At 36.2% G+C, this 20,186-nt stretch overlaps 1 protein-coding gene across 6 annotated transcripts in view; it reads right to left on the bottom strand.

The window, feature by feature from the left end:
• HERC2 (HECT and RLD domain containing E3 ubiquitin protein ligase 2) overlaps positions 1–20,186 on the bottom strand; it is a 115,724-nt gene that overhangs the window by 78,223 nt on the left and 17,315 nt on the right. For 5 of the 6 annotated variants that reach the window (XM_069769976.1, XM_069769974.1, XM_069769975.1 and 2 more), the window contains exons 4-12: positions 17,574–17,711; positions 6,550–6,769; positions 4,782–4,882; positions 3,836–3,992; positions 2,922–3,032; positions 2,420–2,591; positions 1,679–1,852; positions 917–1,105; positions 109–260 (exon numbers count right to left, since the gene is read on the bottom strand). In XM_069769976.1, the coding sequence (XP_069626077.1) occupies positions 109–260; positions 917–1,105; positions 1,679–1,852; positions 2,420–2,591; positions 2,922–3,032; positions 3,836–3,992; positions 4,782–4,882; positions 6,550–6,769; positions 17,574–17,711 (1,414 nt within the window). The remainder of the gene's footprint in view (positions 1–108; positions 261–916; positions 1,106–1,678; positions 1,853–2,419; positions 2,592–2,921; positions 3,033–3,835; positions 3,993–4,781; positions 4,883–6,549; positions 6,770–17,573; positions 17,712–20,186) is intronic. The other variant, XM_069769972.1, reaches the window with a different exon arrangement.

Raw genomic sequence — 20,186 nt, 5'->3', positions numbered from 1 at the left:
AACAGACAAATGTCAAATTCTGAATGTGTTTATATGCACAACTAAATAGTTTTTACTATGAATTCAGAACACTGTCAGATAAGCGTTATAATTCTTTTTATTACATACACTGTATCCCCATGGCCTAGTCTTCCACCATCTCCACAACCCCAAGAGAAAACTTCACCATTTGCTGACAAAGCAAGATAGTGATGCCCATCTGAATGTGCTGCTATCTTCACAATATTTCTGGAAGCTAGACTCTGCACAAGCTGTGGTCCCTGTGAACCAAGCAAAAGCAATATACTTACAAAAACTGCTTATATCTTCCATCACTTGCTTATATACAGAATAACTAGGTACAGTTTTCCTAAGACTTTATCAAAACTGTGCACTCAAATTAATGAGGTGAAGGTATAAAGAAAAAAAAGTTCCAATCTGCTATTCAAGTCTTATAAAAACAACGCTTTGAAGTTATTTTGTTCCCATCCTTGTAGGGTCTTCAGTATATATGAAGATGATGTTTATCTTAATCTTACAGGCAAATCTTAGTGACAAATGTTTCTGTTACAGTATAGTTTTGTTTGAGAAACTACATAGTTTGGGCAGTGTTACATCACTGAAGTAAATTCCTTTTCACATCTGCCAATTTCTAAAGTTGTTACCAAGGCCAGCATACCAATGAAAGCAATTATCATTGTATTAATAACCTCTAGCCTGATAGAAATTACAGAAAATAGATGCATTTCATCAAATCAATACAAGAGATCAAAACCACTATTTCTGAAAGTTCAAAAACAACAATATAAAAGCTCACAAAAATCAGCATGTCTCCATCTACTCTTCCAAGATACTGTAAATAGTTAAAGGAGCAGACTTAAGCTACGAAGTAATACAGAAGAGAACACATTTTTAAAAACATGTAAAAAACTCTCACCAGAGTATCGCTGTTGTATGCTTGTGTATAAACTCGTCCATTCCTAGATAATATTAGAAAACGTTTCTCTGCACAGGCAACCTGCACAACACCAAGATTGGCGAGTCCTTCACATTGAATTGGACCACTCACATTAGCATAGTATTTCCAACCTATTAAACCCCAAGCAATCACCTCTTGCAGAGATCCCTAGAAAATAAGAAATTCCGTAAGTACTAATTTAGAAATATGCAACTTAATGAAATGCAAAGAGCAGATTATTTTTTAAACCTTTATATGCCAAATATACTCAATTCTGTGTCAGCCATTACCGGCAGTAGTCAGTAAAGCTTACCTATTAGAAGATATCAAAAATAAATGCTTGCATGCATCATATTGAGTTTAGTCTGGTACTGAATAATCTATAAATATCTACAGTTCAGAGATTTTTTCAAGTTCAGAACTTTAACATTTACAAAGTCCAGTCTTGAGTATTTACTCTGATAAACACAGGGAACAGCTCAAAATATGGCAGAATTAGCCATAGCATTGTGATAAGAAAGAATGGTTCACAAACCATAGAATTGTACTCCAAGGTTGACTGAAGGAGCACTGATGTAATAAAAGATACCCAGGTAAGATAAATTTAGGCAACTCAAGGTTTACCTTGTCAAACTCAAAAGGAAATTTGAACAATCTTAGGAGTCGTTTTCCTTCCAAACTGAAAATCAGTTACACTTTCAGGAAAAATATCTTACTAAATTTGACATTGCAAACAGTTACCTTATGAGATGTAGGAGAGCTACACTGTGGAGGCATACATGGGGTGGCTAGACGATCTAAATGGGCCATGATCACTACAGCTGTTTGTCTCAGATCAATCGCTAGCTCATTGTCCTGTGGTAAAGTCAGATACCTTAGAAAACTTTCATTTGGACTCAGAGGGTAAGTCAGGAGCTAGAAAAGAAAAAAGAGCAGTCAGAAGACTATTCAAGGTATTTCTATGTCACTACACATACAGATACACAATACATTTTAGACATGCTGAGTTGCACAAGTTTAAGAAAAGCCAAATTAACTCTGCACATCCTTTTTCTTAGAGGAAAATTCCAAACACACACATTGAGAAAATATAGTCAGATTGTGAATATAATAAAAAGTTACAAGCATTAAAAAAACTCATTCACTATGTTTTATCAACCTCAATAATATTCACTAAGAGTCATAGTTCAATTAACTTCAAACACAACTAAATAAAAACAATCCAAATATGCAGAAAAGTTAACTGGTCACATCTCTAATTATCACAAAAGCATTAACTCTGAAACACAAAGCTTACTTCTAACGATACTATGACATTCTTCCTCCTACCTCAAGAAACTCAAATGTACGCATGAAAACCAAACACCTTGCATGGAAAACATACTGCCAATTTTGTTTGGATAATTTTATAATTATTTTAGCCATCCAAATGAAATTTGATACCAACATAATGCCCCTTTCAAATAATCCAAGGGTAAGTACCTGAATCTCTTCCTCAGTATTGGGCACATCTTTATTACATATTATACTCTGAAATCTTTGTAGCAAAGGTAGAAGGGGTGCACTTGTACCCTGTGCAGATCGCTCATTATCTGTTTCCCTCGTTCCATTATCCCAAAGTTGAAGCAACAACATAACTGCAGACAACATTTGGCTGAAAGAGGAAGTTTACACCCTCTATTAATTAGCATTCCTAAAAACATTATTTTAGGTTATCCATACAATTCACTTTCTACATTCTGAAGTTTAGCAATATCAGACATCATGGCTTTACATTTTAAACAGATTATCAAAATATCAAAAATGGATTTTGCAATCTAGCTAACATAAGATCTTGATCACCACTGCTTTACAGAAAAGGTTCATATGCCCTGAACCACAATTATTATGTTAAACCCAAACCCATGAAAACTGAAGACAGGCACTGCTCAAGCCATTCCAACAGTCAGTGATGGTTAAAAATCAGAGTGCTCATGCTTCTCACCTTAGTGTACCCCTCTGCACTGCCAGTTCTAGCAATATGGCAAGCGCCAAGTGCTGGTCTTGTAATGGAATGTTTCCTGGACCTTTGGTACTGGGAGCTCCATGCACATCTCTATTTAATAGTCAAACAATATACATTAACTAAGAAGTAATTCGAAACAATACATATTTGCTTACCAAAAGCATCTACAACACACCAACTAAACTTACAGAAAAATATAAAAGCGGTGATGAAAGCAGCTGAGAAGAAAAGCTGACACATTTCACACAAGATCAATTTTTAGAGTGGCAGCTAGGCTTTAAAATTGCCCGAAGCTTCATTGTGTACTCTATAGGCTATTAAACATGCTAAGAACATGAAAAACATTCTTCACAGGTGAAATTCAAATATTCTTTATGATATTCACTATAAGGATGTAGTTCCAGTATTCAAAAGACAATTAATTTCCGGTAACTATTGTAAAAGGGTAACTTTAAGTCTCCTTAAATAACAGGGCAAAGCAGGGGAGTGCTCGAAGTCCAATATGAGTGTATTTTCCCTCATATGCACAGAAGTCTACATTATTTTACTACTAGCAAGGCACAATTAAGTGTACACCTATATTGTATTACCAAAACACTCTTCATGTAGATACAGTTCACATTAGTGAAACACTATTTTTCAGTTAAGTCTACATGCAGTGATTCAGATCACTCCAATTCAGATTTTTCTTAAACGGTTAAAGGAATTAAATCATATTTTAAGAGCATCAGTTCAACAGTTCATGTATTTTTTGCTTGCTTGTACAACAACATTAGAAAAGGAAAGAATCTTTAATTTTCCATAAACTATTATGCTTATACCATCAGCTGCTAAGAGATGCAAGTTTGCCATTTAACAGCTACTTCAGCAATGCTCAAAAAAAAGAAACTTACCCAGTCACAACAGACCTTAGGAATTTAGTAGCTCTTTCTACCACTTCCAGCCATACAGAAGATACAGTCCCCTCATCAAAAAGGGATGCCTCTGGTAGAGCTCGTAGTGCATCAAGCGATTCCTGTAACAATTCACTACACAGGTCTGCATCTTCACCTAAGGAACACCGTAATACTATTACACTCCCATCTTTACAGAAGTTACACAAATTTTTGTACACAATGATTTGTGGATTTATTTATTTTTTTTAGCCTCAAGCTTACAAGTTACTTAATAGTATGTACAAAGTTCTCAATTTTCACATGAACGTTTTGACTCCAAGACTTCTGAAGAATATCTGCTTCACAAAAAATACATTCAGAAAGGTGACAACTCTTAAACCAGCTCATCCCACTATGGATCTGCTGAGGAAATCTGAAGAAGAACTAGGGTTGGCTGGACAAAGAGCGAGCCAAACAGCTGCCGTCTGAGCAAAGAGTGCAGACTGAGACAAACAGTTAGGTTCAAGTGGCACAGGTGACAAGTCTGCCAACCTCTGCAATTTGACAAATTGCTGACAAGTACACAAACTAAAGAGAAGCTTCACACTACTGCTCCAAACTCCTTTTCTAAGTTGATACTATCATGTAGTAATACAGTGGATTGACCCTGTCTGAATAATAAATGTAACTGTTCTGAAACCTGGCATTAAAAATACATTCTCTTCATGAAATCCCAATTTGCCTTCCTAAGCATAGAAGTATCCCAGCACAACACAGCATTGGGACTGGCTTGGATGGCTTCAATCAGCAACAGCGTTGTTGGGCATAATGCCACATACAATTATGCAAATCTAACATTTATAAATGTATAGTTCTATGCAAATATTTAATACACACACATGCTTTAATGCATCACCTGTCTTCTAATAAAAAATATACGCAATATGCTACAGAGTAGACCTACCTGACCTCCAGGCTCTACGAAGGAACGCAAATGCAAATGAAAGTGCTGCTCGGGATCCGACTCGTGCAAGTCCTTCTACACCTTTGCCTACAGGTCTTGGGCTAAATAAAATTATATATGCATTGTCTCGATATAATTTATATAATAATATAGATTTATATTAGTAATTATTTGTATAACTTGTATATTTGACAATTTTATAATTTTGCTATATGCACGCATATATAATTACACAATTTTTATTTGTAGAGAATTGTAATTGTCTCCTGAGAATGAAGGTGATCAACATCAAAATGTCAACAACCAAAATTCAACTTAAGCTGCTTCAAAGAACAACCGATTCAACCCTCAACATCCAAAAGTTTCACAGAGGAAAAATAAACTAGACTGGCATAATTGACTGCCATCAGAAAGATGTCTATAAGTTACTCAGAGTGAAATTATGGTGGTGTATTCAAAATACACAGACATAAGATACTTCACGTACTCATTATTTACTCAGGAAGTTTATACTTCTAGTTAATTTGGACTGCATAAACTATGCTTATAGGCTTTTTTTTCATGAATCTTCAAGTATTGATAATTAATTTCATCAGTTTTATCATTTCTTATCTTTCCATTCAAGCATCAATGTTATGAATCTCTCTTTGCAGCTTCTATATTAGTGTGTGTAAGGAAGAGAGATAGTTTGAACTTTTGTTAATACCCACTAGACTTGCACACATTTCTGTTAACTTTTCTTTTTAAGCAAACCACATTAATTTAAGAAAACTTTCCTTTGTACTTAATGACAGGAGATTCCCTACTGCTTTCTCTCAGAAAGACACCAACAATTCTGTTTTCTTTTTCACCTCACATCGAAAGAAATTAAATGCTTAGGACTTTTTCAAGAGAGAGAAAATTTAAACTGGCACTTTTAGCAATCTGATAACTTAAATATACCAGTGCTCTTTTTAATCAGAACTGAAAAAAAAAAAGGTTTTCAGAGAACAGACTATTCAGAGAAAGATATTGTCAGAACTCCAATCCCATAATAACTAGTCATAGTATCTACTTACTGTCTCCTTTCATTTTTTACGCTAGAGACAACCTAACATAAAAATTTCCCTCGCTCAATTGCTTGTTCTGTCAGACAGCAACCTTGTTCAGCTACCTAATAGCTTCTTTAATGTTTCATCTGATAGATTTTTCTATTTTTTAGGTCAATAAGCTATCTAGACATGGAAAGTAATCAGACGATTTCTTATTCAGTTAGTTCTCTGGAAAGAGTTTCATATAAAATGCATGATTACACCATTTCTCACCCAAGCTAAGGAGAATTATGTTCAACTTTAAGGTATTTGTATTTTTAAATTTGTTACGTGCCTTAACTGAGCAAATATTGACAAAAAATACATTAATATTATTAGAAGTATGTAACCTCCATAAGCATAATTTCTGAAATAGGCTTCTCCATACTTTCTAGCCAAGTAGAACAAAAGGAAAACCTCAATAAAAGTATACTTGTAGCTCAAAGAATAGTATCTACAGCAATGTATTACAATAAAAACCCACCAGTATGAACAGAGACACTATAAGCAAGCATCAGCCACGGAGGAAAACTGAGTGACAGGTAACACCTCGTAAAACCATCTTAAGAAATAAGAGGAGTTTCTTTACCGCTAATGTTTCACAAGGAGGAAGAAATCAAATTAAGTGCTTACACACAGGTTGATGACCTTTCTATGACTTTCCTAATGTATTAGCTTGTTCATGCATGTGTCATTACCTTTTCTTATCCACAGCAGGCAGAGGAATACTACTGCTTTTCCACTTAACTTTGACATTCTCCTGAAGAACTGTTCTGTTCAATGCAATGAAATATCGTTCCAGGATAACTAGCCTCTGCTTTAGCCTCATAGCTGAAAGAGCTGTTGTAGCAGTTTGTGTGGCCAGAGTTTGCTGTTCCTTCACTAGTACATGAAGGCACTCCTTCAATTCATTCACGTCTGAGAACCAGAGAAAGGTATCATTTTATGGGCGTTCATCTTTGTTACATAAAGTATCAAGAAAAATTAAGACAAATTGAAAACTGTGGAGTGACCAGAAGTCTGAACCTCAAAACCCAGTGAAACTCCCTGTTTCCGTATTTAATGTGCACATTTCTAATCCACAGTATTACATAATCACAATCAACAGGTGTTTAGACAAAGGTTATCATCAAAACTGGTTTTGAGTGAACACATCTGAACCTTCTTATTTCATGTCTGAAATTCAAGTGTCATAGGAAATATTTATGCGTTTCAAAAAAACAAGTTAGACAGCAAATTCTTATCATCATCCAACCTCAGTCAGACTTCTCTTAAGTGCAGGCAACAAACTTGCAAGTCCCCACAAGGATATGCTTTCATTCTGCACTGATACACATTATCTTAAGTTTCTCAGAAGTTATAAAACTACTCTCAGAAGGTCTAGCATCACTGCCAAGAGCTGCTAAGCTTCTGAAACAAATAATGTCAGAAATTTAAGATGTTTGCTATTACTATTAGCAAATAAAAGATCTGACTTATGTACCAACACCAGAGAGTTCATTCTTCACTAACCAGAAAAAGCAGTGAACAGCCAGAAGTCCTAGTAATCTAATAACAGATGGTAACAAGTACAGTGTCAACAAAAAAACCCAAACAAACAAAAAACCCACAACGCTTTAAAATAAAAACTTGGAAATTGTGTATTTTTACATTCTCTGTAGCTTTAATCCCTAGGACAAACATCAATGACGTACATTCTTAGAAGGGTTCTTTTCTGTCCCTTTATTAACAGTCTGATCACTAGGCCACCCCACTCTGCTGTGCATTGAATTACTGTACTCATCCCCAAGCCAACCACATTTGTTGCCTGGCTGCTACGCAGAACAACCTTTGTTTTAACTGACACCTGACTAAGGGGTATGAAAAAAAAAAAATTGTCTGCATATATGTAACATTGTTTGTAAGAAGATGGACACAACCTTAAAAAAAAAAAACAAACACACCACCACACAAAACCAACACATTTTTTGGAACAGCTGCCTCCAAGCTATGCAAATTTAGACACACTTATGGTAGTCTCTAGAGTTGAAAATTGTACCTAATAAGGCATAACTTTTTTTGCAACCTTAACTGTATAAAGTATTTCAAAGTTTTGTCCCCACTCTGCAACACATCTTTGCATACCCAGCCGAGAATTCAAGTGGCCTTCTCTGCCACTGGATTGCATTGCACAGGCACTTATGGTTTGCTGTCAGCCATCACCCCAGCCTGTTTTCAACATTGCTACTCACATTTCACCATTTCATAATGTGTTAGATTGTTCTCCCTGAGGCAATTTACATCCTTCCACCTGACTATGAGGAACAACCTATTTTTTCAACAAGTAAGAATAAAATGTTCCTTGTAGAAAAAAAAATTAGACAAAACCAATAGCAGCTATTATACACATTCATACCTTGACTGAAACAACAAGAAATATGACAAAACCAACAAGAAATATGACAAAAAAGCCACACTGTTCTTAGTATTAGCCCTACAAAATTCCCCAAAGAACTCTATAGCACAGTTGAATATCAACAAGTTACATACATACAGCTACTTCAGATCACTATGTAAAGTCACACATAAATAAAACAGATGCCTGCCAAAGGCATGTTTGATTTGTTTGGCTTGGTTTTTATAATGTCCCTTATCATTATGGCCATACAGAAGTTTACTGGGAAGGTTTAATGGATGACTATCAGTACCCAGTGTGAAGCTCCAGTATACCTCCAGGTTGATCCAACTAAAATTTTGCTTCCTTAAACACCACGATTTTGAGCAAAAAATCTCAGTTGTGAAGTGTTAGCGTTACTCAGAACACCAAGGTAAAAACTTCTACAAAGTACAAACTACGTTGTTCTGAGGATGCTGCTGTTGTCTTATGCATGCCTTAACCTTTATTTTATAAGTAAAAATACAAAAAAAACATCTTGCAGCACATGGCTTCTGCACTTCAGAGTATCATAAAAGACGGTCAATACTGACATGCCAGTTTCATGATCCCACTGAACAAACCATCAAAAAAGAAAAAAAAAAATCAGGGTATTTTTCTTCCCCTCCTGAACACTAAAGCCCTATCAACCTCTAAATATAAGCAGGATACAACAATGAAGTAAGAAATGACCATATTCTCCACTTCACAAAGTGGGATTTCTTAACATTGTTCTTTTTGGCAACTGATTTTATTCTGCAGATTCATTCCCTACATTATGGTCTCATGTATACATAAGAAAGGTAAAGAAACAGTCAATGAACAAAAAACAAGGCACTTTAATTAATGCTTATGTTTGGGGAAGAGAGTGTCTATGTTTGGTGCTACAGAAATCAAGCACTAGGTGCCAGACTCAGCAGAGCCTATAAAGTAATGCAGAGCTACGGCATTCATCATTCCTTCCTGGCTGGCAAGTTATCTAAATGTGGACACCCTATAAAATTATTCCTGAGAGTTGAAAAATTAGATGAAAAAGCCCTTCATTTCAAAATAACATGCTCATTAAAATGTCGTGGGGACTGCTCGAAAGAAACACTCAGGAGAGGCAGAGACCACCTACAATCCTCCAGCAATTACTTTATGAGGAACTTTCCCTAAAAGTCTACAACTGCATACCTTTCAAACCACTTTCAAGCAACCATAGTATTGCTATTATCAGCATCCCAGCCATTCTGATACAATAGGTGACACAAACTACTGTATGAACTCTGAATGCATAGAAAACAGGATCCTACCGAAGCACACACAATGTATGCACATCAAGCAGTACCAGTTTTAAAGCTGGCCATTGTAAACACACACAGTATTGGTCTCTGCAGGGAAAAAAAAAAGTTTCATAGTAGCACCTATAAAATTAATTCCTAATGGTTCAGCAATACATACTGAGGGTAACTTGTAAGATACTCAACATCCTACTCTATGATCTGATAGAACAACTGGCTCATTTGACAAAAAAATTAACATTATTTAGGTTTTAAATACTTCAAAGGTTCAATTCTGTTTTAAAACAAAAACAGTCTATAGTTCAATGGACTATGCAATGTTTCACAAAACAATAGCGCTTTCTAAAGTAAGGTATTTTAAAAGCAAGTTATTTGCTTTCCTGTCAGTGAAAATCAACATCAACAAATAAAGTCAAATTAAGTACAATACAGAAGCTAGAAAAGGAATCAACTAAAATTCTGTCTTCACTTTTTATGAAGAAAAAGGGCTGGAAAGAAATCAATTTTCGAGGGATTAACCTTAAAAGTTACAAAGTCTTTATATTCAGAAACTAGTAGTATGAAGAACTGTTCAGTTACAATATACTATTTTCAAATACTTAAAACACTGCATGCAAAAATATTTTTTCCAATGGAAAACATGATTTAGCCTCACCAAGATTCAAACCATACAAAAATAACTTGCATGAAGCATAAACTTAAGTTTACTGAATTTAGTTGTAATAAAATTATTTTCTTTTCCTCCTTCTTACCTTACCTTCACAATCTCATGGCTACAATTTTAGGAAGGCTTTCTAACAAAATTAAATAATTCCACTCTTAAATATTTTATACACACTTCTTTAGTATTTCACGATTGAAAAAGAAAGTTCATATGCAAAGTGTAGTAAAGGCTGGAACAAGTTACAGTAGTCCTGTAACTCAGACATCTCAAAATTGAACCAAGGACTGTTTTATTTTATTAAAACTAACACTATTTTTAAGTAAGATATAGCTATACACTTCCTGGCTTTAAATCTTCTCTTATTCCATAAGTAAAGTTATCTTTACAAAAATTCAGTTCATCTTTAGAAAGATTTAAATATATCCAGGAATCAACCCAGTGAAATTGATTTCAATAAACTCTCAACTCTGAACAACACTTATTACTGATGAACTAAATAGACTAATGAGAGAATAGTTTATTAATAGTAACGATTCAAATTTCATCTGAGAAGGTTACAGGGAACTCATTAAACTAAACTGTGCATATGCCACTACACCAACCCTCGATGCCAACTATCCCTTACAATGCTTTGCTTTGCCAGTTACGTTATGAAGGGTGGAGACACAGTATTTACCTAATCCGTACCAACAATGTAAGAGTTGAAGTCATACCATACAAGCTTAAATTCTCAAACTACCATTATCAGAATACTTGCTAACTGACAACTACAGTCAGATATGTTTCTTGCTGCAGTAAAGATAGGTAAGGGGTTTACCATCTTCTGTTAAAATTTATCACATCTCTCCCTCCCCTCAGCAACTAACATAACTACATGTCTTCACTTCTTAATTCCTCCTGCCAGAAGTTCTCTGCATTAGAAGGAAAATACCGGTAGTGTTTAACCCAGATCATTTGACAGAACAGAGTTAAGAAGTGACACATTGTTTAGGTATGCCAGCAAAACGGGGGGCGGGGGGCAGGCAGTAAAACAAGCAGCTGAATACAGTAGCTTCTTAAACCATCTCAGCCACAGCCAGAACACTAACCTGACACGAGTCTAAGACAGGTAGCCTGTCCAAAGGCATGTTTGCTCCTGTTTTAAGCAGCTCAAAAAAAAAAAAAAAAAAAAAAAAAAAAGAATTAACATACTGAATGGTTTCTTAACACTTATTTCATTAGCTCTTGTAGGGAACACCACAGGCTTCTAACTGGTAAATTAAGGACCTTAAAAATGCCAATATCAAACTGAAAAGTTTCAAGGATTTTGGTTGAGTCACAACCCTTATTAAAGGCAAATATAGATATTACAGTGTGGAGAGATTTCAGACCTAAAAACTCAAAACACATTTCAAACAGAATGTGGCAAGAATCTACTGTTATAACGAGCACATATTCCTGTCAGCAGAACTAATGTGCTCTAACTAGAGATTTTTATATTTTGACTCCTCTTTCACCTTCCACTACATGGTATTTCCACTAGACAAAGAGCAGATAGAGGATGCAGCTGGCTTGGCTTAATAGGCATCTAATGACCCTGAAAGCCATCACTACAGAATGAGTAGATTCAAAAGTTAGAGGGAAAGACAAAAATTCCATCACATACACGTAATTTCCTTCAGAAACAAAGCTAAATATGTTCCCAAAATTATTTTATACCAACAAAGAATATAATTCCTAAAGGGCGTTTAGCTTTTAGCTTCTTTTTGTCTGCTCCCCTATTCAAAAGATGACCATCAGCAGACCTCACCTTATTAGTGTTCAGCAGGAGAAATAATGAATAGTTGCATGCACATTCAGAATGCATCTCATTATGTGGCTGGGTGCTTTAATTTTCAAAGTTTTATATCGTGAGCAAAACTTGTTTAAAACTGATGCTCAAATACTCATGCACGGAATAAAATAGCAAGAACTGAGCCTCACACGCCTGTGTGTAAAAATATACATGCACATACCCCTTTGGAGTATAAGCAGCAACCAAACAGATACTCAGAGCTGGACACAGCTTTCAAGTTGGGGCAGGCGGGGAAGGAGGTAAGTTAAAATCTGTTCCAAGTGGTAAGAAAGTAAAAGAAAAAAAACAGGGATGAAGGAGTTCTGAGAAGAGAAATGTAAAACAGAGGTCAAATTTCATCCTTTGACTGAACTGTTCTTTTCTCAGCATTTCTAAATCTAAACTTAAAAGTATTGATTGAGAAATTACACTGAAGTAGAAAATGTCACTATAAAGGAGGTTAAAAGCAGTTTTTTCAAAGCCATGACTGCTTTTAATTACTTTAGCACACAGTACAAATTTAGATTTGATTGTGTAACTAATAGCCCTTAGAGATGAAAGTTCTGCATGTCTCCTTCTCTCTCATAAAGCAAACACAGAAAGAGTCGACTGCTGTTGATGGTGACAAGTATCTCAACAATATCTCACTGAATTCACCTGGGTAATTTTAACCAGCCTCCTTACGTATTGCCTCTAAAGCATTTCTTAGTGCAATCAGCTATACTAACAATATCGGAAAACCAAGATGCAGCACTGTCTGTAAACAAACTCTCACTCATACATAAGGAAACCCCAGAAGTGCTACATCAGGACACTGATTTACCAGCATTATAGTTTAATTCACTGCTAACATAAACCAGATCTGACTACACAAGAAAACCATATTCCCACTTCAACTGTACATTGCTTATTCATTTAAGGATGTTTGCAGTAAGATTATTTCCTCATTTACTTTTTTGTCCTACAGGGGAAACAGAATAGTAGCATTCCTACTGAAACTTCCAAGTAGCATTTTCTAGTCAGACAGCAATTTAAACTAACTTTGTCTACAAGTATGCAATATTTAGTATCTTAAACATACAAAATGAGATCAGATTACAGTGAATCTGAATCATAATCTATTTAACAGTTTTAAAGTTAAATTTTTACACACATAGTTGTTCACCAGTTGGGCTGTTTCTATTTTTTTTTTTTCATGAAATAAAAACTACCTGACCTCAAGTTGTATTAAATAAATACTCAACTATGCCCACAGTCCAAGTGAGCTGGCTCTACAATTTTAAGCTTTGAGAAAGATTTAGCCAGCGCTTTTCCCTAAAACAAAAGAAAACAAAACAAAAAAACAAACAACCACCCAAAACACAAGAAAAGAAACAGGATTCACCTGAAGGGAAAACTGCACTTTTGGATGGAAGTCAAAAATATTGAAGTCTCTCAGATTTTATATCTACAAAGACATGGTGTATTGAAGACATTTCTAAACACCCAATAGTGATATATATTAAACGTTAAGGGTTAGAACATGCATATGGAATGTGTCAAGGAATATGAATAAATAACTGGTATACACTTAGGAGCAACAACAACAGCAGAAACCTGTGTAAATTCCTCTGCTGTTCCATCAATGCATAAATTGTGTGGAAATGGAGACAAATATTTAGGTCATTAAGTCTGTTGGTACTACATTAGATTTAGATGACAGCCAACCACAAAAACATGCGGGCAATTAAGTAAGTGAGCAATAAAACGGTAGATGCACACTGATGAGCAAGGGAAACAATATCCCAGTTTTCCCTGTTAAAGGGGCTCCAAACAACCTTCCACTCAGGAATGAGATCTTGGCACTACAGCAGGGTAGATTCAAGAAGAAATTGGTCCACTGTACAACAGCAGCTGGAAAAAGTGTATCAAGACAAACAGAACAAGAACCAGAGATCATCATGCTACTTCATGAAACCCATGAGGTACCCACTGCTCAAGTAGTACATACAGTTCCCAACTCACCTTCCCTGGCATAAAAATACAGGAAAAAAAAAAAAAAAAAAAAAAAAAAAACACACACCAAAACACCACAGAGGAAAAAACAAAGTGTTTAGAATAACTTCTGTATGCAGAGAAGTTGCATGAAGTAAGATCTTCAGTGAGGGAAAGATACAACTGGGGTGTGATTATGACTGAATTCTTAAAACACAAAAACCCACCCCACCAGTGTTGGGGAAGACAAGCAAGTAACAATCACTCACTGCCTCTTCCAGTATAACAGCAACAGGGCATTAGGTGAAACCAACAGATGCCAAAATCAAGTAAAGGACTAGGAGGAGATAATATTCCTGCAATAAACAGTAGAATTACAAAGCTCCTTGCAACATATAGCTGTGGATGCTAAAAGTTCAGAATGTTCAAAAGTCACTAGGCAAATTAATGGGGAAAAAAATCAACATAAAAAGCATTAAAGACTTAAGTTATGCCATGCACACATATGCTCCAGCAAAATAAAAGGCGTACAGGGAATCCAAAAACACATTCACATTCCCCCATACCACCAATGGCTGTCTCAAAGTCTACAGGCTACAGATAATGTATCATAAACATAGGACCTAATTATTCACTTGGCTACTGCTATTTATGCTGTTGCTGTCAGGACATTGGACTAGACTGTCCTTTGGTTTAACTCAATATAGCCAACCTTAAGCATATCATGACTAAGAAAAACAAGCACAAAAAAATGAAATACTGCTCTACTTTCTGTAGGTTTTGCACAATTGCTTCAAAGGGTTTCCTCTTTTTCTCCCCATATCCAGGGCTGAACACCTGGACTTCTCTCCAGATCATGTAAGATGCTAAAACCCAAGTATTTTCAGAAAAGAAAACTGATGAAAGTAGTAAAACAAGATTTTTAGGAAGAATCAGAAGAACTGGTTAATGAACACACAACCTGGTAGGAACAGGATAGGGGGCACGTGTTTTAAAGAAGCACTCATGTCAAAAATGAGGCCTGAACAGTTCAACACTGACATCAGTTAAGAGCTGAATATGAAGTGGATGAACACTAAGATGCAAGAGAGAACGAAAAACACCTTAAAGTCAAATAATTACTTACCCATGTCTTTATTACTATCTTAGGCATTTTTATAGTACTTGGCATAGTAAGACCATTCCAAAAAAAAGCTTGACCTCTCTGCCCTGTTCTGGCAGAGTAGTGATCTCCGCATAAATTAGAACTAGGGCAAGCATTTCGCTTCTCTGAATTCCTGCCAGGATGACAAAACAAGCACGGGGCTGGCGGGGGACAAAAAGTACGGCTTCTCAACACATTCTATGAACAGGTTTTTTTGTGTGCTCTCAAAATCTCTCAGCCCTCATGGGGGGAGGGATGTCACAAGGCCCACTGACCTGGATTAGCCTGTTGCAAGATCCTCCACACTTCTTAGCAAAATAAAATTGTATTACAGCACTTCTAAAATATAGATACACGCTGTATAATGTCTAGATACTATCTGCATAATGTAAGACTGTAAAACATTAAACTCAGTAGAAATTCAGGGTATTACCCTGAAACACAGACTTGAAATGCCTCTTCAGTTCTTTTTGTAAAATCACTCCAAGCTCACATGTCCAACTTGTAAAGGAATATCAAACGTAAATGAAAACATAGTAAGCCTTTAAGTCTTACAGCAACAATGTATTTAAGAAAAAAATCTCCTTTTCAAAAGTTCCTTCATGCTTTTGACAGGGAAATGTTCAAAGGTTCATTTTATTTTTATGAAGGATAACAGAAGAAAAGCTTAAAACAATTTTCCTCATTTTAGGAAACACTTATACAAAGTATCAAAATTGAAGTGATTCTCTGTATTTTTTTCAAAATTAATTACCAAGCCACAAAAAATAGGACAGCTCAAAAGGCAGCTGTTAGCTCTATTCCTGACAAACACAAAACAAAAAGTTACTTATATGAACAAAAAAGTCATGAACAAAAGCCACCTGTAACACTTTTATAAATAAAGTGCAAGCGTGTTTGCAGCGGTGTTTTAAGGATTTGTACATCACAGCTAGGTCATGCAAACTTCGAGCACAAATGGTAACAGAATACAAATTTATTAGATAAAGTTCATAAAGTTATTTCTAGAACAAGTATCTATATGTGTGCCAATAAACTATACTATATGTAAGCACTAAAAGTAAATACAAGAGAGTATTTCTTGTATTATTTCTTTCTGAAAACTCCAAACACACATACATCCCTTTTTTTTCTAAACAACTGTTTTTTCAATTTTTAAAAATAATTGGAGGGTAAGCTTAAAGGCCAGGTCTTGTCCCAAACACCTTGGTCAGTTGGGAAATATTTGGTAAGATACTTGGCATTTAGACAACCATTTTGTAAAATAGTTTTATTTTACTCTTCAGCAACAAACACTAAATAAAAATATAGAACAAAAATAATGTGACCTTCAGCTTATATCTCTTTCAACACATTATATTCTCACTCCCCGTGCCCCCCCTTCCACTGTAGTGGCAATTCTTTGCATTCCTCCTCCACTGCAAAATTCTGTCCCATTACTAGAGTGACAGCAAGTCCATCTGTCCTCCTGTCCTTAAGAAAAGGGAGCAAGCTGGCTGGCACAGAGCAGAGGACAGCAGACTGGCAGCTGACCTGTGGCTCAACAGAAGCATATAGCTTCCCAACAAACAGGGGTACACAAATGCAGATTCTGGTGCTGAAAAGACAACACTTTTCCCAGGGGTCTTCAAGTGCTTCTGGATGAGGGGAAAGGAACAGGGGCACAACAGATGTGTCCAAAGTTTGTACATGCCAACATCTGAATCATGCAGTATCATGCACCAGAACTGTAAAATAAACCATTGAAGTGAAGCTTCTTCTGATCTGCTATTTTTAAACATGGACAATTTTAGACAATGAATTGCTGCTCTGCAGTAATAAACAGCCATGAATTTCAACTGGCTTCAATATCAAAATCAGTATTTTATAGAGCCATACATGAAGACGTGAACACACAAACCATTTTTCCACTGCCATCATAGATGATATTACCGCCAGCAAAGGTCAGGACAGACAGTTAATTGAACTAACCATTTCAACTTTCCTCCTATGATTCACTCAAACTTATCTACCAGACCATGAAATCAAAAAGAAAAATCACCTATTAAACCTTTATTGCCTGCAGAAAATTCAGGCTTCAGAAACGAAGCAATTTCTTTTTAGTGTCTGCAACTGAAAAGAAATATTGTGAAGACATCATAATATTTCACTGTATAACTCCATTTGTTCCAAGTCAGTTTATCATTCCTTCAAGCAGCATGAAAGGTGCAAATTGACTCTTCAAGTCAGGGGTCTAATTAAATCTGAAAGTAATTACAGTAAATGTTTAAGTTCAGTCACAGTTAACCACTTATCCAACTTACTCCACTAACCTAACAGATACATCTGTCAGCAAATACATTTGATCCAATTACTTCCTGATGCTACAAAAGTAGTGTTCAATACAGAATATGTAATGCTTCAGTGAGAATGACCAAAACAGCTGTAATACCTGGTTGCTTGCCCCACACCCAACTCTCAACAATCGATTTGGCCCTGTAAGTGGGCACCGGAGTCTCTTCTTCATCTTTCTTTTCTTTGTCATTTTGCTCTTCTTTCTTTGATGCAGTTTGGCATTCAGTGCTATCATCTAAAGAAAAAAAGGGGAAGAAAAAAAAAAAAAGACCAGTTAAGCTATTTCCTCCTTTAATTCAGTTCTATATTACAAATGTAAAGGCAAAATGTCCAGCCCACAAGTTTACAGCAATATTGGCTATCATTAAAAGCACAGGGTGGGAGGAAGTAGTATTTTACCATGTTAACTGTCACAGGTGCTAGGTGTCACATTACATTTCATAAGACAGTGACTTTAGAATCCAGAAATCACTGCTGTAACCTCCTAGGGAGGATGAACATTTAATACCAATACCATCACATAAGACTTGCAAAGGATTTGCAACACACAGTATCACAAAGGATGCACTGTAAATCAGATTTTGTTCCCAACTACCCGCACTTCCATAGTATTTACATGTTTTCATATTCTGTTTCCAACACAGAAAAAAAAAGATAGCAATTGTCTTAATTTCAGAATCAAGGAGAGCTATATATTGGCATTTACACTAATTTTATGCAGCAGTATTTCAACATCTGTAATGTATCTAGCATCTTAGTAATTACCAGAAGTAATGAAAGTAACACCACCACTTTCTGTCCAAGCAACAAAACAGCATTTGCAATCCTTTTGAGATTACTTTCATAAAGACAGAACACAGACATTAGTCACTTATCTCTGTAATCAAAGGCTGCATGAAAGTCCCAATTATCTAAACATAGTAGAATTAGACAGCTGGAAGTCTCTCTGTATTCATATTGGGGATATGGATTTCCATATCCATACTTCCAGTTAGTTCAATGCACAAGATTGCCTTGCAATTAAGGTCCATGTTGGCAACTGCTTTCCTCACCCTGACCTTCTTTTCCAAAAATACCCCCAAAAATTTCTCAAGTCCAGCATTTGCAACTTAACCATGAAGAGTTTAGTTCCAGCCACTCTCACCACTCTTAAAAATGACTGGTCCTCCATTCCTATCTGCCAATTTAGTCTATCGAGACTCCCCCCCAAAATGTCCCAGCCACAACAAGCCAGAGAAGCATTAGAGTTTTGTCTTTTTTCCTATCTCTACCCCCAACACCAAAAACATACGCATTTGTACCAGCATATTTCAGAAGACAATAATAAGCAAGAGGTTTACAGCTGTAGCCAGACATAGCACATCTGACTGCAGTCTGCCTCAGACTCACCATGACCCCACTTGGAGATCAAAGGCTCTCATTACCTTAGAACGTACAAAATACACCTATCAATGTACAAAACATTCAACTGTTCTTTTCATCTGGCCTGAAAAAAAATGAATACCTAACCTGGTTGTAACTGGATCTGTGATTGCCTCTTTGTTAAAAATTTGTTAGACTGTAGACAATAGCACCTCCCAAAATAAACCTTTTTAAGGTGCCTTAATTATACAAGTTTTAAGTTAAAGCCAATGCCTCCTAACCTATACCACACACTAGGTGCTCAGAAGTGGCAGATGAAGAATGAAGGAGAACAGGAGAAAAAGAAGAGGAGACATAACTGCAGCATGCATACTGCAGCTGAGATTATGGACAAAGTCACTTGAGAACCGGAAAAAGCAGTTTGGATATCCCACTTGTGACAGTCACAGAGAGTATAACCATTTCTCTCAAACACCAAAGAACAGCCAATAAGCAGTCATCAGCATGATAACACATGTCCAAAACGTGACTGAATCTAGCTGTTTCTATTCCAAGGCACAAGCAAATGATATTAAAGGCACAGATTCCATTATAGAGTTAAATCAGTGGCTAAAGACCCTGTTTAGCCCCAGTAGTTCAGAATATTCCCACAGTAACACCATAATCTCACTGCTTCTCCACTCACCCACACATCTAGAGACACACTCCCAGGGTCTGGGATTTTAGTTAGTGGGTAGAAGGGTGTTGTGCCAAGACACTACGTTTCGCAGGCAGCTGTAAGACAACTTGTTATGCTTTTTAACAGATCCTTGGCAAAGGATGACAACAGAGGGCTACGAACTTAGTCATTTTGTTCAACTTCTCACTGCAAATAGAGGAAGTCCCAATCCAGGTGGGAACCTAAGCTTCGTACTGTGTAAAAACAACCCTGACTCAAGAGTCCACAAGGCGGACTTTTTTTTTTTTTTTTTCTGTATGAACAGGAAAGGGGAGCAATGAAAGGAGTGGGAAGCAGCTGAACTAAAAATCACATTAAAAGCCCACGTCAAATTGTTCCACAAAGACTTTTCACTATACTTGCAAAAAAAACACTTGCCCCGTAAGGGACAAAGTTGGTATCAATCTTGACTGAAAGCAGCAACACAGACATCATAATTGTGGAAGCTCAGTTATGCTTAATGAAAGGGATTCTTAAAAGGGAGCCCCAAAGATTTTTCAGAAAGAGGGACAGGGAGGAAGAAATCTTGAGTGAAGCCAGCACAGGCCAAAATAACAAGTAATAAGACAGTTTTCAAAACAATGCATGCAAAAAACATGCTGCAGTGTGACAACCTGTTTTAACTTCATT

This window comes from Haliaeetus albicilla, chromosome 25 (assembly GCF_947461875.1).
Source record: "Haliaeetus albicilla chromosome 25, bHalAlb1.1, whole genome shotgun sequence".
In the NCBI taxonomy this organism is placed as follows: Eukaryota; Metazoa; Chordata; class Aves; order Accipitriformes; family Accipitridae; genus Haliaeetus; species Haliaeetus albicilla.
This window is presented reverse-complemented; position numbering and strand designations above follow the sequence as displayed.